At 41.7% G+C, this 27,607-nt stretch overlaps 1 protein-coding gene across 2 annotated transcripts in view; it reads right to left on the reverse strand.

Annotated features, from left to right (window-relative positions):
• The window catches only part of CEP89 (centrosomal protein 89), a 118,879-nt gene that overhangs the window by 69,093 nt on the left and 22,179 nt on the right, over positions 1-27,607 (reverse strand). For both annotated transcript variants that reach the window (XM_065567177.1, XM_065567178.1), the window contains 6 exons: positions 14,976-15,030; positions 10,854-11,072; positions 9,284-9,426; positions 6,185-6,235; positions 4,431-4,514; positions 2,797-2,904 (listed from right to left, as the gene is read on the reverse strand). In XM_065567177.1, coding sequence (XP_065423249.1) covers positions 2,797-2,904; positions 4,431-4,514; positions 6,185-6,235; positions 9,284-9,426; positions 10,854-11,072; positions 14,976-15,030 — 660 coding nt within the window. The remainder of the gene's footprint in view (positions 1-2,796; positions 2,905-4,430; positions 4,515-6,184; positions 6,236-9,283; positions 9,427-10,853; positions 11,073-14,975; positions 15,031-27,607) is intronic.

A 27,607-nucleotide genomic window follows, 5' to 3' on the forward strand; every position in this document is an offset into this window, starting at 1 on the left:
ACTGTTTCTTTCCTCATTCATTACTAAAGGGAAGTAGCAAGCAAGAAATCCTAGAAGCAGGGAGAGAGAGAATAAGTAGAGTTTTATAGTAGAATTACAGGCAGGAATGGAAGTCGTTCCCACCCCCCTCCCCCCGCCACCATATAAAGCAAGAACTTCATAAATTAAGGAGTTATGTTGGGAACCAACCCAGTAGCAACTTCCTACAAAAGGATGAATCTGCAAAGGAATGGAAACTTACTTTGCAAAGTTTTTCAGATGAAGCTCATACATTCTCCACCAGTGCCTCTAGGGACTGCTGTGAATAGTTTCCCAGACACCTAGAATGCCAACTGGTGCAGGATTTTCACATCTTGCCTGTAGCAACTTTGAGACTTAAGGCCTTGGCATTTTGGATAAAATGAGATTAACAGGGTACAGTTGGCATATGTACTCCATTTTACAGTTCTAGGAATGCCCATTTTATGCCACAACCTTCCAAGGGTTACAACAAAATGATAAGATTCCAAGAATTGTAGAAAGAGAGAACTTAATTTAAACAGAGAGGTTTCTAAAGCTATAAGAATATTCTTTTCCTCATGATAAAAGCAGAGTGGTTCTTGTATAGATCATCTCTTTTCTCGCAACACCAAGGTTCAGTAGGGCTGATGATATGAGTAGATTCCATCGATATCTGTGTTGAGCCACAATTTGAGCTTGTTGGGGTGCTGACTGGATAGTTTTATACACCATATTATACCACTGTCTCCTTGGATGTCCACTGCTTCTCTCTCCTTGTACTCTTTAGCTTTTCTAGATACTCATTTAAGGTTACAAACATTTTTATTCGGGCATTCAAACATTCTGCTGGAAGTAGCTATCCGCTTGTTGATGTCATTCATCTTCATAGCAGTTGTCATAGGTTATGATGGAACCCAAGTAGCAGAAACTGTCTACTTGTTTAATGTCTACACCATAATGTCTAGTTTAGCCTGTTTCTTGATGTTACCATTAGTTTGATAGTTTGTTCATTTGTGTTTAATCTCCATTCTCTGGCTGTTATATACAGGTTAATTGCTGCTCCTTGGTTATATTCCTCCATAGGCATTATCACTATATTGTCTGCAAAGTCAAGGTGATTGATAATTTGCCCCAACATTTTGCAGCCTCCGCCAATGTTACTAAGGGAGTTAGACAAAATGTTTTTCTAAATATAGAGCAAAAAGTACTGGACTGAGTACATATCCCTGCTTGACTCCAGTTTTCATTGAAAATCAGCCGCTAACACATACTGCCATACAGACTCTGCAGTATTTGAATCAACTTGTTGATAAAACCATATCACTTGAGTGCCTTCTACAGAGTCTCTCTGTTAATGGAGTCAAAAGCCCCAGCAAACACTCCCTGAGGAGGAGAAGGGAATGGAGAAGAGATTTAACCCCTAATTTTCACCCCACTTATTGGTTAACAATATTAATTGCTGCCTTGCAAAGGACACATTTGTTTTTTTCCTTTTTGGGACCCAGACTCACTCAAGGGGAAATCTTGCAAATCCCAGAATCCTGAGAACCCCCCAATTTCCAGTGGGAGGAAGAGGAGCTGTGGAGGAGTCCTGCTTCTTCCCCTAGGGAGCGGAGGACCCACTTTGGTTTCTGGAGCAGGGGAAAGGAAAGAGACTCTGGATCCTTTCCAGGATTCCCATTCCATTCCAGACCTGTTGTGAGACTTACCCCCTGAGTTGTCCAGATAACTTTTTCCTCATTCTTAGACTCTTTTACCGAAAGCTCAGAAGCTCCTGAACAGGCTTGTTTGCATTGGAGTCCCAGTTCCTTGGGGCAGTGGGGAACTGATATGCCAGTCTGCCTCTGAGCACCATACCCTGGCAATGTGCAATATGAGGGTCAGCTAGCTGGGTACAGGAAGGGCACAAGTGATCCTCTGTAAAGCCTGTAAATGCTGCCTCACACAGGGAACACCACTTGGATTTAAGCCAGGTGTTTGTAGGACAGTTCTGACATGCATGCCTGAGTGGGAGCAGAGGAGTCCAGCAAGTAGGTGCTGAAGCAGCAGGTCCAAGCGGTTATAATCGTCATGTATGTTGCTATTTACCCAATCTGGGGGGGGAGGGGGGAATATAAATTGCTACTGCACAAAACAAAATAAAAGGTTTTAAAACAAAATGGTTGGAAGAAACTGAATCGCAAACTTGTTCTACCACCAAAGGCAGAAGATCTGGGTGGCCTCAGCTGATGGGCAGAGCTTAGTCGTAGAACATCCAGCAACCACGCTGGATGGCCTCCAAATTCCACAGGTGAGAAGCATTTGTAATGAATGAGGACAGAAGCAGTGTATCAGAAATAGTCAATTCTGGTAAAGTTGAATAATTTTTTAATTAAACTTACTTTACTTGATTTTAAGATTAGTAAATTAACTGATTAATTAAAACATTTGAAAGAGTTTTATAGAGAAATGGTTAGTGTACAGTGTACATTGACTCTCTTCTCTTTTGGGATATGAGGTTTACTTCAAATTAGATCAAAGAGACTGAAAATATTGTCCTAGAAAGATCACAGATATCATGAAGATTTGTACATTGGACAGATCTTAACAAACGTGTATCAAATGTACAAAATCTTTCCTACTGGTATTGAGTATTTGACATTAAGGGACTACGTTTCAAAATCAAACTCCTATTGACTTACATGGAGCCAGGATTTCACCTGTCGTGTTTATATGCTCTTAAAAGTCTGTTTGTATAAGAGTAGTGTAATAAGAGTACTTTTTCACTAATTTCTAATAAATACAAACAAAATCCACTTGCCATTCCTTCAGGGTAACAGAACTATTTTTATTTAATTGCTGGTGCAGTTGTTCATTCTCCTTCACCAATTCTTCAACTCGTATCCTAAACTTCTTCATGTCCTCCTGAAATACAAATAAAGTCACATAAAAATATCAAAACATACATATTTTGCTTCAGCCTCATGCTATAAGAAATATTTTTATTAACTTATATCTGAGTGTATTTATATCATGCATGTAAGAATAGTAAGTTTACTTGACTGCCCATCTTTAACTCAGTTTGTTAGTGTCAGTGCTGCTGAAGGAAGCATACCCATACCTACATTGAAAATTACTTAACTGATTTAAATATAATTTGGTAAAAAATATGTTTTTTTTTTTAACATAAAACACCCACTAAGAGAGAGGTTTTGGCTTCATGTCCTATGAAACAGCCAAATTACAACCTCCCAAATAATGGAGGTTTATTGGAGTTACCAGATGATGCTAATAATTTTCAGTATACTTGATTATGGAAATATAACTTACAAAAACAGAGCCCTAGGTGTCTTCTGTTCTGCTTACCAACTTCATCCTTGTGAGGAAGAAGAATATTGAAAGATACAAGACTTTTGCTCTAAGGCTGAAATTTATTTCCTTGCAATTGGCCCAAAATATCTCGTTGTAGAGATGAATGAACACAGCAGATGCACAGGAAAGCTTTGCAACTTGTGTCCATTGCAGAGGTTGGTTCTGTGCTCACTCTAAATTAACCAGTCACTGTTTTCAATAGATTCAGGCCAAGAATTCTCCCTGAGAGTAGGGTTGCCAACTTTGATTGCAGAAAACTGAACAACCTTGCCCCACCCCTGCCCCACCCTTTCTCCAAGGCCACACCCCTGCTCACTCCATCCCCCCTGCCTCCATTGCTCGCTCTCACTCACTCATTTTCACTGGGCTGGAGCAGGAGGCTGGGGTGCAGGAGGAGGTGAGGGCTCCAGCTGGGAGTGCGGGGTCTGAGGGGTTTGAGGTGCAGGAGGGGACGCTGGGCTGGGCTGAAGGGTGGGACCTGTGCTGCAGGTAGGGGCAGCGCACGGAGCCCCCCTGGCCGCCCTTGCACCTAGAAGTTGGATGGACATGCCAGCCGCTTCCAGGAGCCACACAGAGCTGGCTGATGCAGCCAACTAGACTTTTAACGGCAGCTGACCGGAGCCGCCAGGGTCCCTTTTCGACCGGGCATTCTGGTCGAAAACCAGATGCCTGGCAACCCTACCAGAGAGGGTGGAAGAAGGCAGTGGTCACTATTAAAACCTCTAGGGGCTGCAATGCAACTTTACAATCTTCCCTATTGGTTGCAAAGGGGAATTCTTTCCTTCCCAAACTGCAGTTGAGACCTCCGCACAAAGTCTATTTACTCTGGTTTTCACCCTGAAAGGACAATTCTTGTACATCTCAATGCTCTGCCAGCTCACAAAAACAAAACAGAGAAAGCAGGCAGAAAAAACAGATGGCATAATGTGTATGCAAGCCAAAAATCAGAGCAAAGCTAGTTCTAATTTTAGGCCTCCAACAGCTTTGACAAGATCCTTCTACGGATTTCAACAGTTTGTGATGTGTTCCTATTTATTTCCACTTTACTGTTAATTTTTTTTAATTATTTGCCAACTTGCCTCATGTGCAAGATTTAAATCTTCCTTTTCTCGCATTCTGTCTTCATACGCCAGTAGGAGAGGTGACAAATATTTCATATCCAGCTGAAGGAAAAGACCCAATGTATTTTAATACATGGAAATATATTCAAAAACATATAAATATTTTAGGTTCCTTCTTTAGTTCCATATTTAACTTTTAATGTAGTCAGATTCAAGCCAGAGTTTAAGTAAAATGAATGAATACGCTGAAAATGTAGAACTCCGCACAATACACAGGCCAATAGATAGTGCAAAAATTGATGAAAAGATGAATTTTTATAAGCAGAAAATAAAGCCTGATTTTACATGATGTTTGTGTGCTCTCAACTCCCATTAACTGCATCTGCAGGTGATTTCAATGGGAGTTCCAGGGAGCCACTAGCTCATAGAATTCTTTATAATGAGAACTATAAAAGATACTGTACATTGATTCACAAAACTCAGAACACCATTAACTTCAATGGGAATTGTGAGTGCTTAGTACCTCCCAGGAGATGGCTCAGCACTGCAGATTCAGCCTGTGTGCTAAAGTCTGGCTCTCACAGGCATTTTTGTAAGCAGGAAAAGCCATAGCTGAGAAAGAACTGCTCAAATGGTGAACTTGAACCTGTCCTGGCTACCTAAAAAACAATGGACCTCAAACTCTCCAAGTCCTCCATGGTTCTGATTGTGAAGGGCTGTGGTCCATTTTAGCACATTCCCACTGAGTGAACCCCAATGCACTCACCTTGCTTGAATTACTTGTGCTCTTGGTACACTGTGCAGGTGAAGGTGCAAGGATTATGCAAGCATTCACAGGCCAACTAGAATGTCCACGTTTTCCTGGGACATTATTAAGCCAAGTATTGGTAAAGTTTGATCCTGCTTAGTTTATGAGATCTTACAAAACCACACACCAAGGTGCTATGGCTACAAACTAAGAGCATCTTTTTCACTATCCTGCCAAATTCTAAATTCAGGATTGAAGTCGGAGGCTATTCATGTGTTTAAAATTAAGCACCTGCATAAATGCATTCTGGTCCATACATCTAAGAAGTTGGAGAAAGGACTTTTCCTGCATTTTTGATATTGTTTAAAGTATTTGACTAAACATAGAAGTGGCAGAGGGGAATCTTGAATTTCGGATTTGACTGGGAAATTGAGACATTTTGTTTTAAAATACTAGATAAATTATATTTTATAAAATCTGTATAAGTATTTTGTTCCTCTTTTAAGATTACCAACTTTTTAAATATTGTTTTTCATAAAATTTTGCATTTCTTCTTTAGGGAGGATATACTCTCTGCAGTACTTGGATAAAATATGCCATTTGTCATCGTTTGAGCTGTGTTTTTTTGTAGCTCTTAAATAATTTTAAAAATACAGTTAATCAACAGTTCCTGCAATTACATTATATACTGGACAATATCAAACAATAGCAATTTTTTCCACTTCTCACTAATGTATTCTTGAATGAAGGCCATAACTCACAATAACTTCAATAGCAGATGTACATGTTTAATGCAGGGCTGAATTTTGCCCCCTATTTTAAATCATAGTATAAAGATTAATAAATGCCCATCATCTCATAACTGCTAGCATGTAGTAGCTCAGCACAGTATCCAAACAATATTCTGTAGATTTAAATATTTGTTTCAAATTTATTTGGAAAGTATACCAGTTTTAGAAAAAGCTAAGATTAAATACAACAATTAACTAATATATAGTAAAGGTAAAGATACTGATTTACTTACCAGCCAGGGAGGGGGTGGCCCTTTCGTTGGCAGACCTCCAATTTTTATATTCTATAATAATTTTAAAAAATTGGAATTCATATTAAACTCTTTCTGCTTTTTGATTCCTCAAGCATTGTCCACTCGTAAACCAAATGACTCATAGGAATCTTTATACTCAGACATATGTTTCTAAGTAGATAATATGTATAGTACTTACAGATTCACCAAAACTGAGACTTTCTATTCTTATTGATATAATGTAAAGCATAATTTAATTCAGGCTAGTTTACTGATAAATTCTCAATTTAATTTTCATAAATATCTGTATCAATCTGAGAATTTAAGATAAGTCTGAAGAGTATGGTATTATAAAAGGAACTCTAAATAGAATGTAGGAATACTGGTAAATTTTGGTGTGAAAAGAAGGATTATTTGAACCATAACATAAATGGGTCATGGTGAGGAAACCATTCCTTTCATGAGTTTATTTTAATAAAGGATTTAAAAAATCTCTACTGAAGGCAAAGGGGTATATTTTCTACCAGAAGCACACTCATAGTTTCAATTAAGCATAAAATCAAGTTGCCATTTTGATGTATCTGTGAAATTTATACAGCCCCCATTATCATAGTAACTGAGCATCTCACAATCTTTAATGTATTTATCCTTACAAGGTAGGAGGTACATAAGGACATAGAACTGTAAGGGACCTCCTGGATCATTGAGTCCAGTCTCCTGCTATTGCAGGCAACCCCGTTGTATCATCCCATTCATAAACATAAACTGCATCCTGACAGTAATATTCTTCCCCTTTGACAGATGGGGAATTGAGACACAGAGAAACTAGGTGACTTGCCTATATTCAGAGAGGAAGTCTGTGGTGGAGCAGGGAAGTGATCCCAGGCTTCCCGAGTCCCTGGCTAGTGCTCTAACTGCTGAGAAGGATAAATGTGAAACTTCTCTTTGTTCAGTTACCCCCATGTTAACACTTGCTTGTGTGATTTACAAAAAATAGTTTTAATTTACTTCTGATTATTTATAAGTCTTTCCATGGTGCTCAGCACCAATCAAAGGTTCTCAAAGGGCTTTATGATTAGATCTATTATCTAATTTAACCATGTCAATGTCTTTCACTTTTCTAAATATCTAAGCAATAAGTGGAATTAAATGTTTGCCTAGTTATATTGTGTACTGCTTAAAGTGGTAATACATTATTGTATTTATAGACTTACAGAAAGACATTGTGAATCATGACAACTACCATCACAGCTAGCATTACTTTTCATTCCTGTAGTAGTCTCAGTAGAGGCCACATGTTGAACAACCATTTTAAAAAAAAAAAAAAAGTCCACATTTGTCAGAAGCTTCATATTTAAAGCTTATTATTTCCACTTTCATCTATTTGCTATTTCCTCCTTTCAAAAGCATTGAATTCAGACCACAAATACCAAAAAACTCTGAAGATTTTGCCACCAGCTAAAAATTATGCATTTTAAGATATATTAAAACTATAGTGAATTCTAGTCGTATCCTTTTAATGATCAATTAAAAAAAAAAACTTAGTTGAGAAATAGTAAGAAGGATGGAAGTATCTCTAGGGAGCTAAGATGTAGGATTTACTGTCAAGAAGAATTAGCAGGTAGCAAGGAGGTTCTGCTGCAAAATGGTCTTTACCTCTTCTGTAAAAAGCTTAGTGAATAGATGTCTGAATCATAGTTCAATGACCTTTCACAGCATTTGCAAAAGATGGATAGCTATGATTAGTTGATAAAGGAGAAGTAGCTGAACAAGAAATGCCAGCAAGCATATAATTTACTGTTTCCTTAAATTAAGTATATTGAACAGCAGAGTAGCTAACCATGTCGAGTCGTTAAATTGGATAATATTTTTTTAAATGCAAACTTTTTTTTTCAGCCAAAAAGACTTCTTGTATCAGCATTTACTTTGTAAATCAGGTTATGCAACTACTCAGATCTTACATTCATTATATGTTTCAAAAGAAAGAATAGATGACATTTGACCTGGAATTTAAATGTGAATCTCTACTCATCCAATCCATCCTTTCTACAGCTCGTGTAATAAAGTGGGCAGGTGGTAGTGCCAAAGTAACATCTTACTTGCAGAGAACTAGGTCTTAAGAGGGAGGAAGGGAACAAAATCATCCTAAGTCTTGAGGAGATCTTGAGCCTGTTAATGCCTGAAAGTCTGGGAGGAGAAGGGAAGAGAGGCATAGTGTTTGGTCTGGTTTGGTTTTATACTGCCTGTTTGGAGTTTACAAATTATTAAGATGGATGAAGGAAATAGTGTTTGAATTGAAGCCTAGAAATAAACTACAAATAAAGAAAAAACATTTTTTGCTTAGTCTTGGCTTCCTTTGAAACTTCTCTCCAACTGTTCAGGCCCTAGCCCTGCCAAAAATTCAACAGGGATTTTTTTTTAAACCTGTTCTTCCTACAGTAGGTAACTTGGTAATACAGTTATCATTACTAATTAAGGCCCCCCTGTCCTGCAATCTTATCTGTGCAGGCAGATCCTTACACCTGTGCTGAGTCCCAATGAAGTCAGTGAGGCTCTGCACAAGGGGCTGCTGGCATGGATCTGATTGTAGTACTGGGGCCAAATGTCTGACGTCAATTGGTCTACTTATATGTTTAAGGAGTAGTCACAAGGTTTTGTGGGATCAAGCTTTCAGTAACTGATTTATACACTCCCTACATTACAGATTGGAGATACTAAAAATAAAAATGCATTGTTCCCCTTTTTCCAAGAATTGTACAATGTATTGGGGAAAGTAATCCATTGTACCTAAGTGATGGCTGCATACTATACAGTTTCTGAAATGATAGAACAAATGAAGTAGATAGATAATACAGTATTTCGGTGCACAGGAAAAAATTCACTTTGATATCCAAGTATTCTCATTACAGTAATGTCGGATAAATGTCCTACAGTCACATCATCTCTTATTTTTCTGGAAACAACATAAAAACATGAAATATACATTGCTTTAGTATCTAGGCAGCTAGCTGATACACCAATCTATAGGTATGCAGATCCTTAAAATCTACCAAAACCCCTAAATATTTCTTTACAAGCACCAGTAACCGGGAATATTACCTCATCTTGGGACAACGGCCTGAATTTGGTTTGATAGCGACTCAATTCCACATTCAGACGATGGACAGTCATTTTCAAACCATCATTTTCATCTACCAGTTCCTGAGCTTGTTGTCTCAGTGAAAGCAATTCTGCAACTTCCTCTATATTTAAAAAAAAAAAAAGCAAATCACAACAGTCTGACAAACACATGACACCTGCACATTAACTTAGCTGTCAAAATTCCTTAATCAGGAATGGAAAAATTACAGGATAAATAACTTCTATTGACACATTACTAACCACATAAAAAACAATAAGAAAAAACAAAAGGAAGATCCATTTAATGTGTTCTGTGGCGTAATAACTAGTTAGTTAAGGGTCACATAAAAACATTAACATTCCCACATTTAATACTTATTACTATCAAACAGTTAAATAATTTAATTTATAAACTATTATTGCATGACAAATGTGGGTTTTGACTTCTGCATTCTATGTAAACATTTCCAAACTATATTTCTATATCTTGTATGCTAAAAATGACATGGATGTGGAACAAAGAAGAAATATGCAGTGCCTGTTTTAAAAAATAGTGGAGAATGGCTTCATTAGTTTCAAGTAATAGAAGTGAATGCCTTCTCTTACCCAAAAGGAGACTTTATTTCAGTGGAGTCCTATGCACCAAAAAGACTACAAAGAAAATGAAAACATGCTGTTTTTCTACTGATGGGGAACTCCATTTGTACCACATACTGCAAAATCAGTATTAAAATTTCAATAGATTATGTGTTTAAGAAACATGCAAAGCACTGCAGAAGAGTCCAATCTTGCTCCCATCCCACTAAATGGGAATTTTACTCCTGATTGCAATGGGAGTAAAATTGGGCCAAAGTGCTGAATCACCAATACAAAAAAGGACTGTCAAGGTGCTAATATGATATACTTAATTTAAAGTTACAAGGGAGAGGGACTGCTAGTGGAATTAAATTGTAATAGACTTAATTTTACTTAGCAACATATTCTGTTGGCCTTCTTCAATAGCCAAAGGCCTGCAAACAGATATAAAGCATTAATAAAGCTTCCAATTATTGCAGATTCTCCTTTAGCTCAAGTAGTAGAGCTACCATATTGCTTCAGGATGCAGGGATTCTCAACTGTAGTGAATTTCTCACACACTTAAAAAAAAAACAAAAAAAACAAAAACAAAACCCCAACCCACCATTCAGTGGACTAAAAAGATGCAAGAGACTCAAAAAAAGACTTTCTTAATGTCTTCTGATACATTGCTAAGGGACTTCCAAGGTGCCACTCCAGCGTTGAAGTTTTTGTGGGACTTTGAGACATCAAATTCACCTGAAGCTTTATTAGACGAATTATGACCAAGACTTGTATAGCACTCCATAATCTATTTAAAGAACAGAGCTGATTATATTCTGTTACCCTCGGAGAATTATTTCTGTCTGGATATATGCTGAGGTCACCCCATGTGGGGACTCAATTTACTGAGGGGACAGGTTTTGAGTGAATTAGAAAATAAAGCAAGATATAGTTCTCCTTCAATAAAAGATACTCTAAAGTTTTATCCCACCTTCCTTATGTGAACTCTCTGCAGCTTTTCTACATTTTTTATTTTCTTTTTCCAGTGTCTTAAGTTTTAATTGTAGTTCCTTTATTTGTTGTTTTAGTTCCTCAAGTTGTAGGGCCATAGTCTGATTTGCATTGATTAGAGACCAATTTTCTTGTTTTAGTTCTTGGAACTTCTCTTTAGTTGTCTCCATCCGTCCTTGTCTTGCCCGAACAGATACATCTACAGATGATAGAGAAAACATGTTATAAAACATACAGTATTCACATGGTATTCAGACTTTTCTACATTATTAGGTCCAAGAGAGGGAAAAAGAATATCAGTCTTTTCACAAATTACTAGCATTATATTACTGAAAAATAAGTATCTACAACTGGTAGAATAAGAGTACATTAAGCGAGAATGCATGTTAAATTATTTTAAGGAAAGGATCTGTAGGACACAAATCAAATCATGGCACTGATGGGCCTGTGGGGCCAAGAGGGAGAAAAAACTATGGAGTGAGGAAGGGAGTTGCGTAAAAGGACCATCACCTCTGCCCCAGTGCTTCCAGTTACCACTGGCCCCACTGAAGATCTCCCTCTCACAGAGACCAGCAAGAGTAGTAGCAGGCTTCCCCTCCTCCTCCTCCCCCCACCCCCACTATATCTGCTGAGGTGAGCAGGCCAAACCTGCTGCTCTCTTCTCCTGCCACACACACAGTCCTCTGTTGGGATGGTGTTGGAGGCTCCTCCCCCCCCCCAACAGTTGGTCTTCTAGTTAACACATTCTTGGGAAGCATGAGGTTGTTCACACCTCGCAGAGCTACAGTTTCAGGCTGTCTGCAGAATCAGGCAAATATCACTGCATCAGTTATACTTTGATCACGTTTTCAAACTTTTCTTTGTAGCTATATGAGTTAGAAAACTTGACTTTTTTTTTTTAAATGTAAGTTGAGATTCTAGTCTCATCAATGGACTCCAGGAGTTGGAGCCCTAGGTATAAGAGGCTGTGGCCTACAGTGCCTATCCCTGAATCCAGCTCTGCTTAGGCCAACTGTAGAAGGGGGCTTCAGAAGTATAGATATCCATTCCAAGAGCTGCTTGGGGAACCTGGAGTTAGTTATCTATATCTGTGTAGATATCCCATAGCTATAATATAGTGGTCTCCAACCTTTTTACACATAAGATCACTTTTAGAATTTAAGTGCAACCCAGGATCTACCCCTCCACTTCCCCCGAAGCCCCGCCCTGCTCACTCCATCCCCCCTCCTCCATCCCTTGCTCTTCCCCCCCCCCCCACTCACTTTAAGCGGGTTGGGACAGTGGTTGGGAGGGAGTGTGGGCTCTGGGCTGAGACCGAGGGATTCAGAGTGTGGGAGGGGGCTCCAGGCTGAGCCTGGGGTGCAGGAGAGGGTGAGGGGTGCAAGCTCTGGGAGGGAGTTTAGGTGCAGGAGGGGGCCCCAGGCTGGGGCAGAGTGTTGGGGTGCAGGAGGGGGTACGGGCTCCCAGAGGAAGTTGGGTGCAGGAGGGGACTCCAGGCTGGGTAAAGTGTTGGGGTGAAGGAGGAGGTACGGGGTGCTGGCTCCAGGAGGGGGGTCAGGGCTGGGACAAGGGTTCAGGGTGCAGAAGTGGGTTCAGGGTACAGGAGGGGGCATGGGGTGGATGTCTCTGGGAGGGGGCTCAGGGCTGGGGCAAGTCTTGGGGTAAAGGAGGGGCTGAGGGGTGCAAGCTCTGGGAGGAAGTTTAGGTGCAGGGGGCCCCAGGCTGGGGCAGAGTGTTGGGGTGCAGAAGGGGGTATGGGGTATTGGCTCTGGGAAGGAACTCAGGGCTGGGGCAGAGTGTTGTGGTGCAGGAGGAGATATGGGATGCTGGCTCTGGGAGGGAGTTTGGGTGCAAGAGAGGCCTCAGGGCTCGGGCACAGTGTTGGGATGCAGGAGGGAGTATGGGGTACTGGCTCTAGAAGAGGGGTCAGAGCTGGGATGCAGGAGGGGGCATGGGGTGCTGGCTCTGGGAGGGGGCTCAGGGCTGGGGCTTGGGGTGCAGGAGGAGGTTCAGGATGCTGGGGAGGGTACGGGGTGCTGGCTCTGGAAGGGGACTGAGGGTTGGGGTGCGGACTCCCGCCATGTGGCACTTATCTCAAACGGCTCCTAGTCGGCAGTGCAATGGCGCTAAGACAGGCTTCCTGCCTGCCAAGGCCCCACGCCGCTCTCGGAAGGGGCCAACGCGCCCCTGTGGCACCTGTTGGGGGGGGGGGGCGGGACTGCAGTTCCCCGTTCCCAGCCAATGGGAGCTGCGGGGGCAATGCCTGCAGAGAGGAACAGCACGCAGGGCCACAGGGGCGAGATGGCTCCTTCCAAGAGCGGCGTGGGGCCGGGGCAGGCAGGGAGCCTGCCTTAGCAGCAGCCCCGCTGCACTGCCGGCCTTTAAGTGCCCGGAGGTTGTCATCGACTGGGAGAGTCTCCAGGATCGACCAGTCAATCGCGATCTACGGGTTGGTGACCACTGCTATAATGAAACACAAGAGGCTTGTCTATACTACAGCCAGTTTATCTGGTATTGGGTGTGTTGGGAGTTGTTAACCTTCTCATATGGCATATGCAAGTGTGAGGGCATAGCAGCTTTTTATACAGGAAAAACCTTTCAAAGGAAACAAAAGAAAAATAATAAATTTGAACATGCGTAAATATACCATAGACATTATACATCTCTTTAGAAGATCCACGGAGCTGTGCCTGGAATTGCTGGTTAGATGCAACAATCCATAGACTCGGCAATAGCTGAAGGCAATGCCATGTGTGGATGTGCTGCATCACTGCAATTTACACCACTTCAGTCACATTGGTGCAAGTAGCACTGGTAAAATTCTCAAGTGTACACAAAACTTAGGTGACTGGGGAGAAGGGGAAGGATAAATGTTACAATATTGACTTTCATTCTGATCTCCTACAGCATGTCACAAAGATGAAGATTTCCAAGACTCATGAGGTAAATAATGATGCTTAGGTATAATGAATTTCTTTAATTCCAAGTTCCTTTCGCCATATTTCACTATTGGTTTTATATTCTGTTAACGGCTAATTCTGTACCTGACCTCCCACTGGGAAGTCTGGCAAATATCATGCTTTATACCTGACACCTACGATGACTCTTTAATTTATTAGAGCGACAAGGGGGGTGAGGTAACATCTTTTATTGGACCAACTTCTGCTGGTGAGAGAGCCGAGCTTTTGAGCTACACAGAGCTGTTCTTTAGGTTTGAGAAAGGTATTAAGAGTGTCACACCTACATACAAGATCAAATAGATAGTTTAGCATAAGTAGTTAACACATAATCTAAGGTTTCAGAGTAGCAGCCGTGTTAGTCTGTATCCGCAAAAAGAACAGGAGTACTTGTGGCACCTTAGAGACTAACAAATTTATTAGAGCATAAGCTTTCGTGGGCTACAGCCCACTTCTTCGGATGCATAATCTAAGACACCATTCAAGGTGAAGTGGCCTGTTAACAGCTTTGGAGTCATAGGCCAAAAAGAGGGGTTAGTGGGTTACAGATTATTGTAATAAACCATAAATCCAGTGTCTTTATTAATACCATGATTTTTAGTGTCTAGCAAAGCTTTGAATTCAAGCTCCAAATCTCATCTTTTGAAAGTACTGTGCAGGTTTCCTTTGTGGATGACTGAAAGGTCAGATATAGAGTGATCACTTTGTGAAAAGTTCTGTGTAGCTCGAAAATTTGTCTCTCTCACCAACAGAAGTTTGTCCAAAAAGAAGTATTATGTCACCCACCTTGTCTTTCTCCTACCTGGGACCAACATGGCTACAACAATAATCTTTAATTTATTAGCAGACATGCTATGAAAATAAATCCTCTTCAGTGCCTATGATCGTTAACTAAATTAATCATATTCAGCCAAAATTCATTCACGTTATTCACATTTGGAAAAGAAAAACAAATATAAATAATTCATGTGATGAAAAGCCTGGAGTTACTGCTTTTGTACATATCACTGAGCATTCAACATTTTCTATCTCTTGTACCTCAAATATATAACTTTTGCTTTTTGTGTAAAAGCAGAAAAAATGTCTTAATGTACTTTATTCTAAACCTTTCACTTTAGGGATTATGTCAAAAACAAGAGTAGTACCTGGGGATGGTGGAGGCTTTTCGCTTAGTGGATTTTCAACTGCCAGTTTTTGCTCCTAGCAAATAAACAAAATAATGTGAGATAATTTGCTGTAACAGTTATCCTTTTCTATTTTAACAACCTCACTATAAACACAGAAATTACATTATTTATCAAACATTTAAGATCCAAGTTTTATCATTACAATTTTGTAGCCCTTAGTCTCTTTTTATGTAAAGAATATTTTGTCTCATTAAACGGATGACAAAAGAAACCATAAGTATAAGGGAGGAGTGTGGTCTTTTAGATAGAGACAGACTCTGTCACTGCCTCCATTACCCCTGCTGCAACTCAGTTTAATATCTCTGTGCATCAGTTTACCTATTTGTAAAACTAAGTATTAGCAGTGCTTGGCTAGTTAGGCTGAGGTATAGCCACTTACACATTTCTCCTCACTACTTGATTGATAAAAGAAAGGGAGGGGGTGTTTTTTTGTTTGTTTGTTTTTTAAGAAAAGGAGGAGAGAAACAATGGTTACTTACAATAGTGGCTACAGTCCTTTGAGATTACTGCCTACATGAATACACTCTGTGCATGATGCACATGCCTTGGACTCAAAACTTAGAATTTTCTAGACAACAGTGTCTGTTGGCCCACTGACTTCAAAGGAGTTGAGAGCACTCAGCATCTATGAGGATTAGGACCTAAATTACTTTGATCTGTGGTAGTGTAAGTAATTTGTATCTAGTTATAAACAAACATTTCATTATATACAACCTGTCCACCTAGATAATTATATAGCGACCACACTGTAGTATCTGAGCACTTAAATTACAAAGAAAGCAATGCTAAAGGCCAGTTTCTATCCACAGTCACCTGGTAAAATACTATTTACTGGCAAAATCTGTGAGAGTTCCCACCTCCTTCATACCTCACGAAGTAGTAAGTAGCCAGCTGTTTCACTCATTTCTGGCCACCCACAGATCTTTCCAACTGTGTAAATTGCATTATAGTCAATTTGCTAAGGCAATCAGAAACGGAAACTGCTTTCAAACTAGGGATATTTTTCAGATGAGAAGGAAGATTAAATATGTTAAACTTTTTAATTGTTGACAGAGAATAATGGTTTATTTGTTCATTTAAATATCAGTATAATACTTAAAAGTGTATAAATGAAAGTGTAGTGTCAAGGCATACAGTTGGGTTTTTTGTCATATGGCAGACATCTAGAGTCCTCTGGTGGCTATTATAAATTGGTTTCACTGTACTCTGAGTGGAGAACTCCTATACAGGGAAGAGAAGGAAGCTAATAACTCTGAATTTGTTTCCCTTACTCAACAAAGTGCTGGTGAAGGTACAAGAGCCTCACTAAGTCGTGCTGTGAGCCTGTCAAGCAAAGCAGAATAGGGCTGGATCAAGAGACTGCCTGTAGATTCTGCAGGAATAACAGTTACTTACCTTACAGTAGCTATGTTCCTTCTGGATTTGTTGTCCATATATATTTCACTCGTGGGTGCGCATGCACCCAATGCACTCAAGTTTGGATTCTTTTGGCCAGCAGTCTTTTGGGGGCTGACCTGAGAGTCCTCGTGCCTCCTACCAAGCACATAAAGGGAGGGGCAATCCCAACAGCCCCTCAGTTCCTTCGACAATACAGAATCAAGGTGTTATCAGGCTTCATACCAGCGGGGAAGAGAGATGGGTCGTGGAATATACATGGACAATACATGTTAAAGAACCACAGCTGCTACAAGTAAGTAAACATTTCCTTTTCTTTCAATGCTTGTCCATATATATTCCACAGTTGGTAACTCAGAAGCAGTGACCTAGATCACTGGAGGTGTGTGCTAGGAGTCTACCTAAATAGCAGTTGTAGGACAACTCCACTAAAATTAGCATCGGACCTTGACACCTCCACTACAGGATAATGCTGGGTGAATACATGTACTGCTCCGCAAATAGCTGCCCTACCTATCTCCAATATGGGAACTTTTCTTACAGGAACAACACAGTGCTCCAGTAGTAGTGCTCACTCTATTGTGCCCCAGTAGGGTGAGCTGTCAGTCTCCTAGATGGGTCTATCTTGCTAATACATAATACAGCTAGATACAAGCAGAAAACCAGTCAGAAACTGTGTTGAAATACCTGTCTTTTAGCCCTGTATCCATAAACTATGAATAATCTGGGGGATATGCTCAGTGACTTAGTTCTATCTATATAGAAAGCAAGGGCTCTAAGACCATCTAGGGTGAAAAGCTACACCTTGCCTTTTATTTGAATGTAGTTTTAGGGGAAGAATAGGTAGATGGATGACTAGATTTAAGTTACAATCAGGGATCACTGCAATTGGTGTTTCAATGATACCCTCTCTTTATGAAAAACTGTATATGGGGTGTGACCCTACACCCCATATTATTCACAGAGATGATATAATATATGACCTAACTAAGATGTGTTCTATGCAAGATTGGTCATGTGAAGTATCACTGGAAAGGTTACGATTTACTGAATATGATTATCCTATTTTATACATGTATAATTTCTGTATCTGAAGTTAGGAATATGGATTATGTATCAATTACAAAAATATTTGCACCTGGGGAATGTCCACCAGACAAAATGCAATCAGTCTGGCTGGTTACTCAAAGGCTCATTAGGGAGAACAGTAGGACTTTGAAGATGCTAATCTCCCACCTTCCTGAGAAGCTTCCTGGGATGCTGCTTTGACACTGCAGGGTCATGTGATCATGTCACCTGGTACTGGACCCCATCTTGGCCTACTAGTATTTTTCCACTAATAGAGGGTGGGAACCAAACTGGGAAACAAAGGATTCCCACCATATGTAAATACTATTTAAGGCAGGGAAGTGAGTTAATCAGAACTCATTCTTCACTAGGTTTGCGCCACAGCTCACTGAATCCCTGCCCAGGATGACTGCTGAGAACATCTAAAAAAAACAAGGAGGGGTAAGGGTGGAGAGAGAGAGAAGAGTTGAGCCCGGGCTGAAAAAGGTGTCTGGCCTGTGAAAGAAATACCTAAAACAACACTTAGGGTGAGAAATTACTACTTGTAACCAGTTTATTTAATGTATTGAGCTTAGTTTTCACATTTGTTTTATTTGCTCAGTAATCTGCTTTGATCTGTTTGCTAATCCTTATAATCACTTAAAATCTACCTTTGTAGTTAATAAACTTGCTTTGTTTATGCTAAAACCCAGTTTGTGGGATTCATAGTGGGGGTGGGGTGGGGGGGGGGCAAAAAGCTGTGCATATCTTCTTCCACATTGAGGGAGACAGCGAATTTCATGAGCTTATGCTGTACAGCTTTATGTGCAGCACAAGACGATACAATTTTGGGTTTGAAGGGTGTGTCCCTACCTGTGTGTGTGCTAGAGGAGGCTTGAGGGCCTGGCACAGCAGGAGAGGGTGAGGGAGCCCAGGCTCGTGTAATGGGTTGGCTCACTCGGACTCCAGTACATCACGTGGCACCCCAGAGTTGGGGGTAACCAATCACACGGGGGTCCTGCCATGACTGCCTGTATGGTCAAGTTTACTACTACTAGAAAGCTGTTTTAATGGAAAGATAAAACAGGAAACATGTTGCCAATGGCTCTACAGGTGAGCCTATTAACCCCATTAGTACAATATTTAGATCCCAAGGAGGGTGAGTCTCAATGACTAGGGGACATACCCACAAAAAGCCTTTCAAAAATCTAGATAGCGTAGGGTGTGAAAATATGAAATACCCCTGAATTGGAGAGTGGAAAACTGCTGCTAGTGAGATAGCTGCTAGGTGATCCTCAGGGAATTCACTGACAGTCCAGAGTTCTTTAAAGAGAGAAGGTAGTCCAGTATGTTTGGTATCTGTGATGGGTATAGGATACTGCCATTATTGCACCTGGGCAGTGAATTTCTTCCATTTAGCTGCATAAGCACACCTCGTTGAGTCTTCTGTTATGGATTAGGATGCTTTGTACTTCAGATGAACAGTATCTTTCCACGGAGGTCAGCCAGACAGCATCCATACTGTGAGGTTCAGAGTGCGTAGAATGGGATGGAAGATTTGACTGTATCTCTGCAATATTATGTCTGCCTGGAGAGGCAACTGTATCAGAATTTGGATGGAGAGATTGTTTAGATCCCAGTACCAGAACTGTCTCAGCCATGCTGGAGCTACCATGATCATTTTGGCTGAGTCCTGCCTAGGCTTTCTGAGAACACTCAGGATTAATGGAACAGGAGGATAAGTGTACATCAGACCTGTGACAATTATAGCAATTTCTTGAAAGACCTTATTGTATTAAGTTTATGTATTATTGTGGGACAGGATTGTACGTAACCTCTTGAAGGGGGAGATGTGAACAGATGTAGAACCTGAGAGTTCAAAAGAATATACTGAAAATGCGCCACACAGGTATGAACTTTTTGGACAATTATGTGGATTTCCTGAGGAATCCCTAGGGAAGAGTTAAAGCAAATTCCCAACTACGGTTATGCAAAAACCCAGCCTTCTGTACTATGCCCTGAATAGAGCGCCATTGTCTGGTGATTACCTAATATAAAAGGCCAAGATCAAAGACCTGAGCTATATAAAGAAACGGCTGATCAGCCCAGTTGCTCTGATTCTAAGATAGATGAACCTGTAACCATCGGAAAACCCAGCTGTAGGTTTTGAAGGACTGGCACCTACCAGAGCTTGAGGTAGGGATGATCAGGTAAGCTTTTTAGCATGCTTGTAGGTTATTTTACTGTTTTCAACATATTTTCTCTGTAATGCATTTACCTTAAGAATAAATGTGTTTGCTTAGAAGGAGCTGTATGGTAACTTACAACTGCAGGCAATACACTGGTCAGAGCTACCTCAGAGAGAAAGCAAAGCACAGGTGCCGGCTTTTTAGGCAGTCTGCTTGCTCGGGCTATCACAGTGTAAGGCATGGATCTGTGCAGCCTTAAAACTCGTGGTCAGGAAGGAGTGAGACACAAGTCTCTGCCCATGAGAGACAATGTCTGAGAGCCAAAAGTCTAAAATGTGTGCCCTTGGTGGATCAAAAGGGGGAATTACAGGTACAGTTGCCCTGAAACTGTGACAAAGCCCAGGGACCATGTTATCATGAATGCATCAGATAAGAATCCCTAATTATGTCCTCTCTGGAGCAGAGCTTTTGATATTTCTCATTTTCTTTGGTGGCAAAGAGGTATATGGTGTAATAACCCCACTTTAGAAATAGGTCTTGGATTATGCTGTTACTGACCACTTGTGGTCACTTGAAAATTGTATTCTGAGGTGATCTGTCATGAAGTTCTGTAATCCTGACAAATGTACTGCTATCAGAGTAATTTCATGGTGGATACAAAAGTTCTATATATATACAGCCTCCTGACATAGAGGAGTGGATCTTGCTCCCCTTTGCTTGTTATATAAAACATAAAAAGAACAGGAGTACTTGTGGCACCTTAGAGACTAACAAATTTAGGTACCACAAGTACTCCTGTTCTTTTTGCGGATACAGACTAACACGGCTGCTACTCTGAAACCTATATAAAACATGGTTTTAATAGTGTCCATCATGATTTGAATTATCAGTCCTTTCAGAAGCAGGAAGAAAGCTGTGCATGCCCGATAAATGGCTTTTAGCTCAAAGATACTTATGTGGAGTTATGTTTCCCCAGAAGTCCAAGTATACTGTGTTTGAAGATTGTCCAAATGGGTTCCTCATCCTAGGGTGGAGACATTATCACGAACATCTTTGAACTCACAGACTTTCAGAGGATCCTTCCACTAATTTAATGATTATGGGCCTTCTGATAGAACACATACTAACATATCCAAGTGTGCTTGGCCAATACACAGACTTTAACTACCCTTACATGCAATGAGATTGAAGTCTGGAATGCTGAGTTACATAGGTACAAGAGGCCATGTAAGCTCTCAGACTGAGACAATTTCTTGACAATATCCTAGAGTGAGTGTATAGGTGGGCAGATAGGTGTAGTAGGACTTCAAATCTTTCTTGTGGCAACATGGAGTCTCATTGTTCTATAGAGTCTATCCTTTTGAGCTGGAGTCAGTATTGACTTTTCTCTGTTCAATTTTAGGCCAAAAGAGGCAAAAAGATGCAGAGTACACTGAATGGAGTCTGTTACTTTCTATGCAATCTTCCAAAAATGAGACAGTCATGCATACATGAAAACACCTGTACTCCTTGTCTCCTGGACTAAGCATTTCATGACTACTGTGGGTGCTGTTGCTAGGCTGAATAATAGCACCCTGATAGTAGGTACTGCCCACCTGAGATGTCAGATATCTTCTGTGGCCAGAATTAAGAACATAAGAACGGCCATACTGGGTCAGACCAAAGGTCCATCCAGCCCAGTATCATGTCTGCTGACAGTGACCAATGCCAGATGCCCCAGAGGGAGTGAACCTAACAGGTAATGATCAAGTGATCTCTCTCTCCTTTTATCTATCTCCACCCTCAGACAAACAGAGGCTAGGGACACCATTCCTTACCCATCCTGGCTAATAGTCATTAATGGACTTAACCTCCATGAATTTATCTAGTTCTCTTTTAAACCCTGTTATAGTCCTAGCCTTCACAACCTCCTCAGGCAAGGAATTCCACAGGTTGACTGTGCGCTGTGTGAAGAACAACTTCCTTTTATTTGTTTTAAACCTGTTGCCCATTCATTTCATTTGGTGGCCTCTAGTTCTTATATTATGGGAACAAGTAAATAACTTTTCCTTATTCACTTTCTCCATACCACTCATGATTTTATATACCTCTATCATATCCCCCCTTAGTCTCCTCTTTTCCAAGGTGAAAAGTCCTAGCCTCTTTAATCTCTCCTCATATGGGACCCGTTCCAAACCTCTAATCATTTTAGTTGCCATTCTCTGAACCTTTCCTAATGCCAGTATATCATTTTTGAGATGAGGAGACCATACCTATACGCAATATTCAAAATGTGGGCGTACCATGGATTTATATAAGGGCAATAAGATATTCTCCGTCTTATTCTCTATCCCTTTTTGAATGATTCCTAACATCCTGTTTGCTTTTTTGACTGCCACTGCACACTGCATGGATGTCTTCAGAGAACTATCCACGATGACTCCACAGTCTCGTTCCTGATTAGTTGTAGCTACATTAGCCCCCATCATATTGTATGTATCGTTGCGGTTATTCTTCCCAATGTGCATTACTTTACATTTATCCACATTAAATTTCATTTGCCATTTTGTTGCCCAGTCACTTCGTTTTTGTGAGGTCTTTTTGAAGTTCTTCACACTCCACTTTGGTCTTAACTATCTTGAGCAGTTTAGTATCATCTGCAAACTTTGCCACCTCACTGTTAACCCCTTTCTCCAGATCATTTATGAATAAGTTGAATAGGATTGGTCCTATGATTGGGGAACACCACTAGTTACCCCTCTCCATTCTGAAAATTTACCATTCATTCCTACCCTTTGTTCCCTGTCTTTTAACCAATTCTCAATCCATGAAAAGATCTTCCCTCTTATCCCATGACAACTTAATTTACGTAAGAACCTTTGGTGAGGGACCTTGTCAAAGACTTTCTGGAAATCTAAGTACATTATGTCCACTTGTTTGTTGACCCCTTCAAAGAACTCTAATAGATTAGTAAGACATGATTTCCTTTTACAGAAACCATGTTGACTTTTGCCCAACAATTTATGTTCTTCTATGTGTCTGACAATTTTATTCTTTACTATTGTTTCAACTAATTTTCCCGGTACTGGTAGTTTGATATATATATGAATATAAGAATCCTAGAGATCAAAATTTGCATACGAGTCATTTGGAACTAGAGTTATAATTACTGAGGCCAGAGTTACCATCCTTAACTTGAAATTGTGGGTGCAAGTGTTCAGTTGTCTCAGAACCAGAATAGGGTGCTGGACACCTTTTTGGGGGGGGAATCAGAAGGAAATGAGAATAACGTCCCTCCCCCTTGAGTTCCTGAGGTACTTCTTCCACAGCCCCGACATTTAGAAATGACTGCACCTCTTGATGCAGCAATCTCCTGTGAGAGGAGTCCCTGAAATGTGAAAGGGAAGGTGTATGTGGAAGGTCTGGAACAGTGGTGCCGGAACCAGGGGGAGGGGGGCAGGGGGGGAGACCCTCCCACTTTTCAGTAGGACGGACCCCACCCCCTTCTCCTCTTCCCCCGGAGGCTTCGCTCCCCGACCAGGCCAGCGTGGAGCCCGGCTGGGCAGCCCGAGCAGTTGTGGGAGCCGTGGCAGACCCTCCACCTGCCCAGGCTGCAGGGGGGATGAGAGCCCGTGTCCCTGACCCCCAAGCTCCCTGCCTGGTCCAGGGCAGGTGGACAGTCCGTGACTCCATGCTGGCTCCCTACAGCTGCTGGCGCAGCTCTCCCTGACCTGGCTCCAGCTTGGGGGGAGGCCTTGGAGGCACAGCCTGGCCATGGTAAGAGCCGCGTGGGCAGTTGTGGGGAGCCACGGCATGGACCCACAATCTGCCCTGAGCGGTGGACGTGGGGGGAAGGGACACAGGCTGGGGGCTGCTCAGTCCCCCACATGCTGGGCAGGTGGAGGGTCCGCCGCAGCTCCCCACAGCTGCCCGTGTGGCTCTTACCATGGCTGGGTTGCAGCTCTGAGGCCCTCCCCGCTGGGCAGAGCCGGGTTGGGGAGAGCTGTGTGGGCAGCTGTGGGGAGCCTCAATCCGTCCACCTGCCCTGCTTTCAGCCCCACCACACCCTGGGCGGACTCCCTAGCCGGGCTCCAGCTTGGCTGGGGCAGGGCCTCGGGGTGGTGGGCGGGCCCTGGAGTGGGAGGGCTCCAGCACTCTTGGTCTGGAACTGAATGGAACAGTCTTCCTCTAATATTTCCAGAACTCAGCAGGCTTTAATGACAGTGTTCCACACCCCACAGAAATGAAACAATTCCCATATGGAGGGGATATAATTGGAAGATCAAAAAGAATTTGTATACCACTCCCAAACAAAAAGTCAAATCTGTTGCCTGGATCATAATAAGCAGATATTGTGGTGGATCCAGATTACTTCCTTCTCAGAATTTTTTGACACTTTCTAGGTGGTTCAGGCTGCCTATATCGGGAGTAACTGCTGTGGTTGAGGATTAACGTACTTTGCAAGTCCTTCAGTGTAAGGTCTCAACTGTTTTAGCACTGAAGAGTTCACATCCCTCAAATGTGAGCGCCTCAATTGCTACTTGAAATTCTTTAAGGATCCCTGAAAAGTGAAGCCATAAGGATCTCCTCATAGCACTTGAGATCGCTATCTGCAGCACGAAGCCCTGCTTGGAGGCATGTCACAAGCTGACCTTCAGTGATGAGCAACTTAAAATCTTCCCTACTGCCTTGAGAAAGCCTTTTGGCAAATTTAGCCACGGAATCCCACTTCAGTTAATCATATTTAACCAAAAGATCTTGGTAGCTGGTGATTCTCATTTGGAGGCATGATGTGAAGTAATTTTTCCATCAAAAAAATTGTTTTGGGGGGCTTTCCTTGTCTTTTGGTGTTGTTTTAATGTGATCTCTCATTTGATGCCATAACCACCACTGAACCTGGTGTGGGATATGCCCAAAGGTAGTGATGGTCTGCTCTCATCAATATTGGTACCAGAGGGGCAGGTGTCTGCTAGAGCAATTTAGCTGGCTCTGAAAGTCCCTAACTGATGGGTATTGCAAGATGTCCAGGTACCGAGGTGTGCAAGATGAGCAGACGCTTGTGTGATTTATTTTTTCCTGAACTACCTCAACTGGAAGCTCCAGCATGTTAGCCATTCTGAGTAACAAGTCTTGTAACATCTTGTAATAATCTGTTGAGGCTATACTCATTGACACAGATAACACAACAAGTACAGCCTCATCCAGAAATGATGGGGACATATGGGCTGGTGAAAGATGGTCCTCTGACTGAGACTCTCTTCAGCTGAGCCATCAGCCTGTTCAGTTGACGGAGGAGCAGACTGAGCTGGTTGTAAAGCCGCCTTGTGCAGTGGAGAAAGGGAACTAGTCCTGATTTGAGAAGCAGACACTGGTCTTCTAGATTAGTGAATCCTCCAGAGAGCCCAATAAATCCAAGGCTGCTGATAGGCATAAAGGGTAGATGGCCAAGAGCTATGATACCAGGGACTACTTTGAGCCTCTTTGAGCTTCAATGCCTAGAGTAATAAAACTCATCCCTTCATTCCCTCTCAGATGTAAACTGGCCTGAATATCTGGATTTCAGGGAACAAACCAGTGAAGACTCTCTAATGCCCTCAGTACTTGAGGAGAATGAATAGTCCTCCCTATGAGGAGAGGCTGTATCAGCTGGTGTGCTGAAAGCACTTTCAGATGGTGCTCTGGTCTGTACCATTGATGTCCTCAGTTCCCATACTGTAGCAACAGTCGATGCCAAAGGAGGAAGCTTCAGCACTGCAACAGTGGGGATCCCAGTACCAAAAAGACCAGTAAGTCTTTTGATGCTATATACAATTTTGGTACCAAATATGTTGTACCAAACACGAAGACAGGTGAGTAGATGGCGTCAGTATGAGAGACATGGTACCAGGGGCCTCAGGACTTGGAGGATGATATGGGGCATGTAAGTGGTATCAAGGGAGCTGGTCTTGAGGCATGGCGACTAGTGCCTTACCAGGGGTCAAAGGGACCCTTCTGGGGCCTTGTGCTACCCTTTTCCCCTGAGGTTCAAGAGGATTTATGGCTCCCTGAGGAAGGACCTGGTGAAGGAGAGTGAGATCTAATTTTTGTGTGGACTTGGTACTCCTTTCTCCTCTAAACCCTTGTGATTTTACCAGACAAGGGGGATGGCTTTTTAGATGCATTTATTTTGACTTCACAAGTTGAAGACACAACGGGAGTACTTTTATACGATGACTGCTCAGAAGCTGCTGCCTATCGGGAAGAGGTCGCAGGCGGCCAGGCCTAGTGATTGGAGTCCAAATGCCACAACCCAAGGTCAAAGTAGAGTCAGAGCGGGAACAGGAGCTGGAGGTCAGAACCAAAGTCAGAGTCCAAATGCCAGAGCCAAGAGTTGAGACAGAACTAGGGCTGAGGGTCAGAACCAGATTAGCTGGAGTCAGGGAATTCCCAGGCAGCAGCAACACTGGAACAAGACTGGGTGCTGGGCAAGTGTGGCAGTCTACACCATTAAGTTCACCTCTTTTATAAGACTTTGATAAATTTTGTACAAAGTATGCCTTGTGAGATATAATTTAAAAACTCAATCTGCTGCATATTACTGTCCTGGTTAAACATGTGTATCAATATTGTATGTAAAGTTATAAGTTTCTACTGTATAACATTGCTGTAACACATTCCAGATTTAGAAAGGCAGGCCCAAACCAATTCTTTAGAGACAAAGACACACTGGCACCCCCAGACAGGTATTAACAAAGTCAAGTGGGCTATCACTTAGTTATGCGACCATTCTCTGGCACGGGAATAACGGTTCAAACCTCACATCTAAAAGGCACTGTTTGTCACCAGGACTCAGCCAGGATGTTTCTAGCACAACAAATTGAATTATAAAGAGGGGAGAAAAATGCTTGACCTCACTGTCCTCCATCTCTGCTCGTGACCTCAACAACTCTTAAAGAACTAAACTTGGGGGAAGGGAAGTCCTGTCTAAAAGGCTTTTCAGCCAATAAAGACTGCTGTAACCTTACTTTTTGCTTTTAAATATACTTAGCTTGTTAAATTAGGCATTTAGCTCACATTTTATCTTTTATTTCTGTTGTAACCAATCCTGACCAATCATTACTTGTAGTCCTTAAAATCTTTCTTTTCTTTCTGTATTTAATAAACGTGTTTCACTGTTTTATCAAACCAGTTTGTTCCTAGCTCCTTGGGTTCTTAATAATTTACAGAGAGCACATCTTTTCGTAATGTGCCTCTCACCCAGACACAATCAACAAATGGTGTGCTCATCATTGAGCGGCATTACAGCCTAATATGAAGGACAATTTTTAAAACCTGGAGATTTGTGTTCAGTCATAATGATGTACCCCACAACAGGGCCTAACTCCCAGGTAAACAAAGGAGTGAATTTCCTTCCAAAAGAAAGAAAGGAACACTATGAAAACTCTGTAGCACTAATGACTGGTTAACTGCTAAGCACCTATATTTATATTTACATAGCAAAGAATAGTCAGCACAGTGAATGAAGAAACTTGGACACTGCCAATTCTGACTTGTAGCCAGTGGTAGTGAGAAGGGAATGAAAGGTGGCTGGGGTTGCCCCATCGTTTGTGCACTCAGTTGGAAACATGCGGACATTCAAAGCACAATCATAACCGCCAATGACACTGCTGACCAAAAGAATCCATCTCAAGTGCACTGGGTGTATGCGTACCCAACAGTGGAATATATATGGACAAGCACCCAAAGAAGAAATGATTAAATTGGAGGCTTGATAGGGCAGTCTTTTCTTCCACTGGTACTAAACCAAAGTCCCAGCAAGGTAATTATGGGACACTGAGCCTACATTACTTTTAACAAGAGTAGGAAGTGTTAAATCCAGTGTCCTGGCCAAATTCTAGCTCAGGAACACCAAATCCCCTTAACTTTGGTGAAGCTTGGAACAGATTCTGAACTTTACTACTTACATATGTCTCTTGTTTTTATATGCTACCTCCCTAAATT

The sequence above is a fragment of the Chrysemys picta genome, chromosome 14 (genome assembly GCF_011386835.1).
Source record: "Chrysemys picta bellii isolate R12L10 chromosome 14, ASM1138683v2, whole genome shotgun sequence".
NCBI lineage: Eukaryota > Metazoa > Chordata > Testudines > Emydidae > Chrysemys > Chrysemys picta.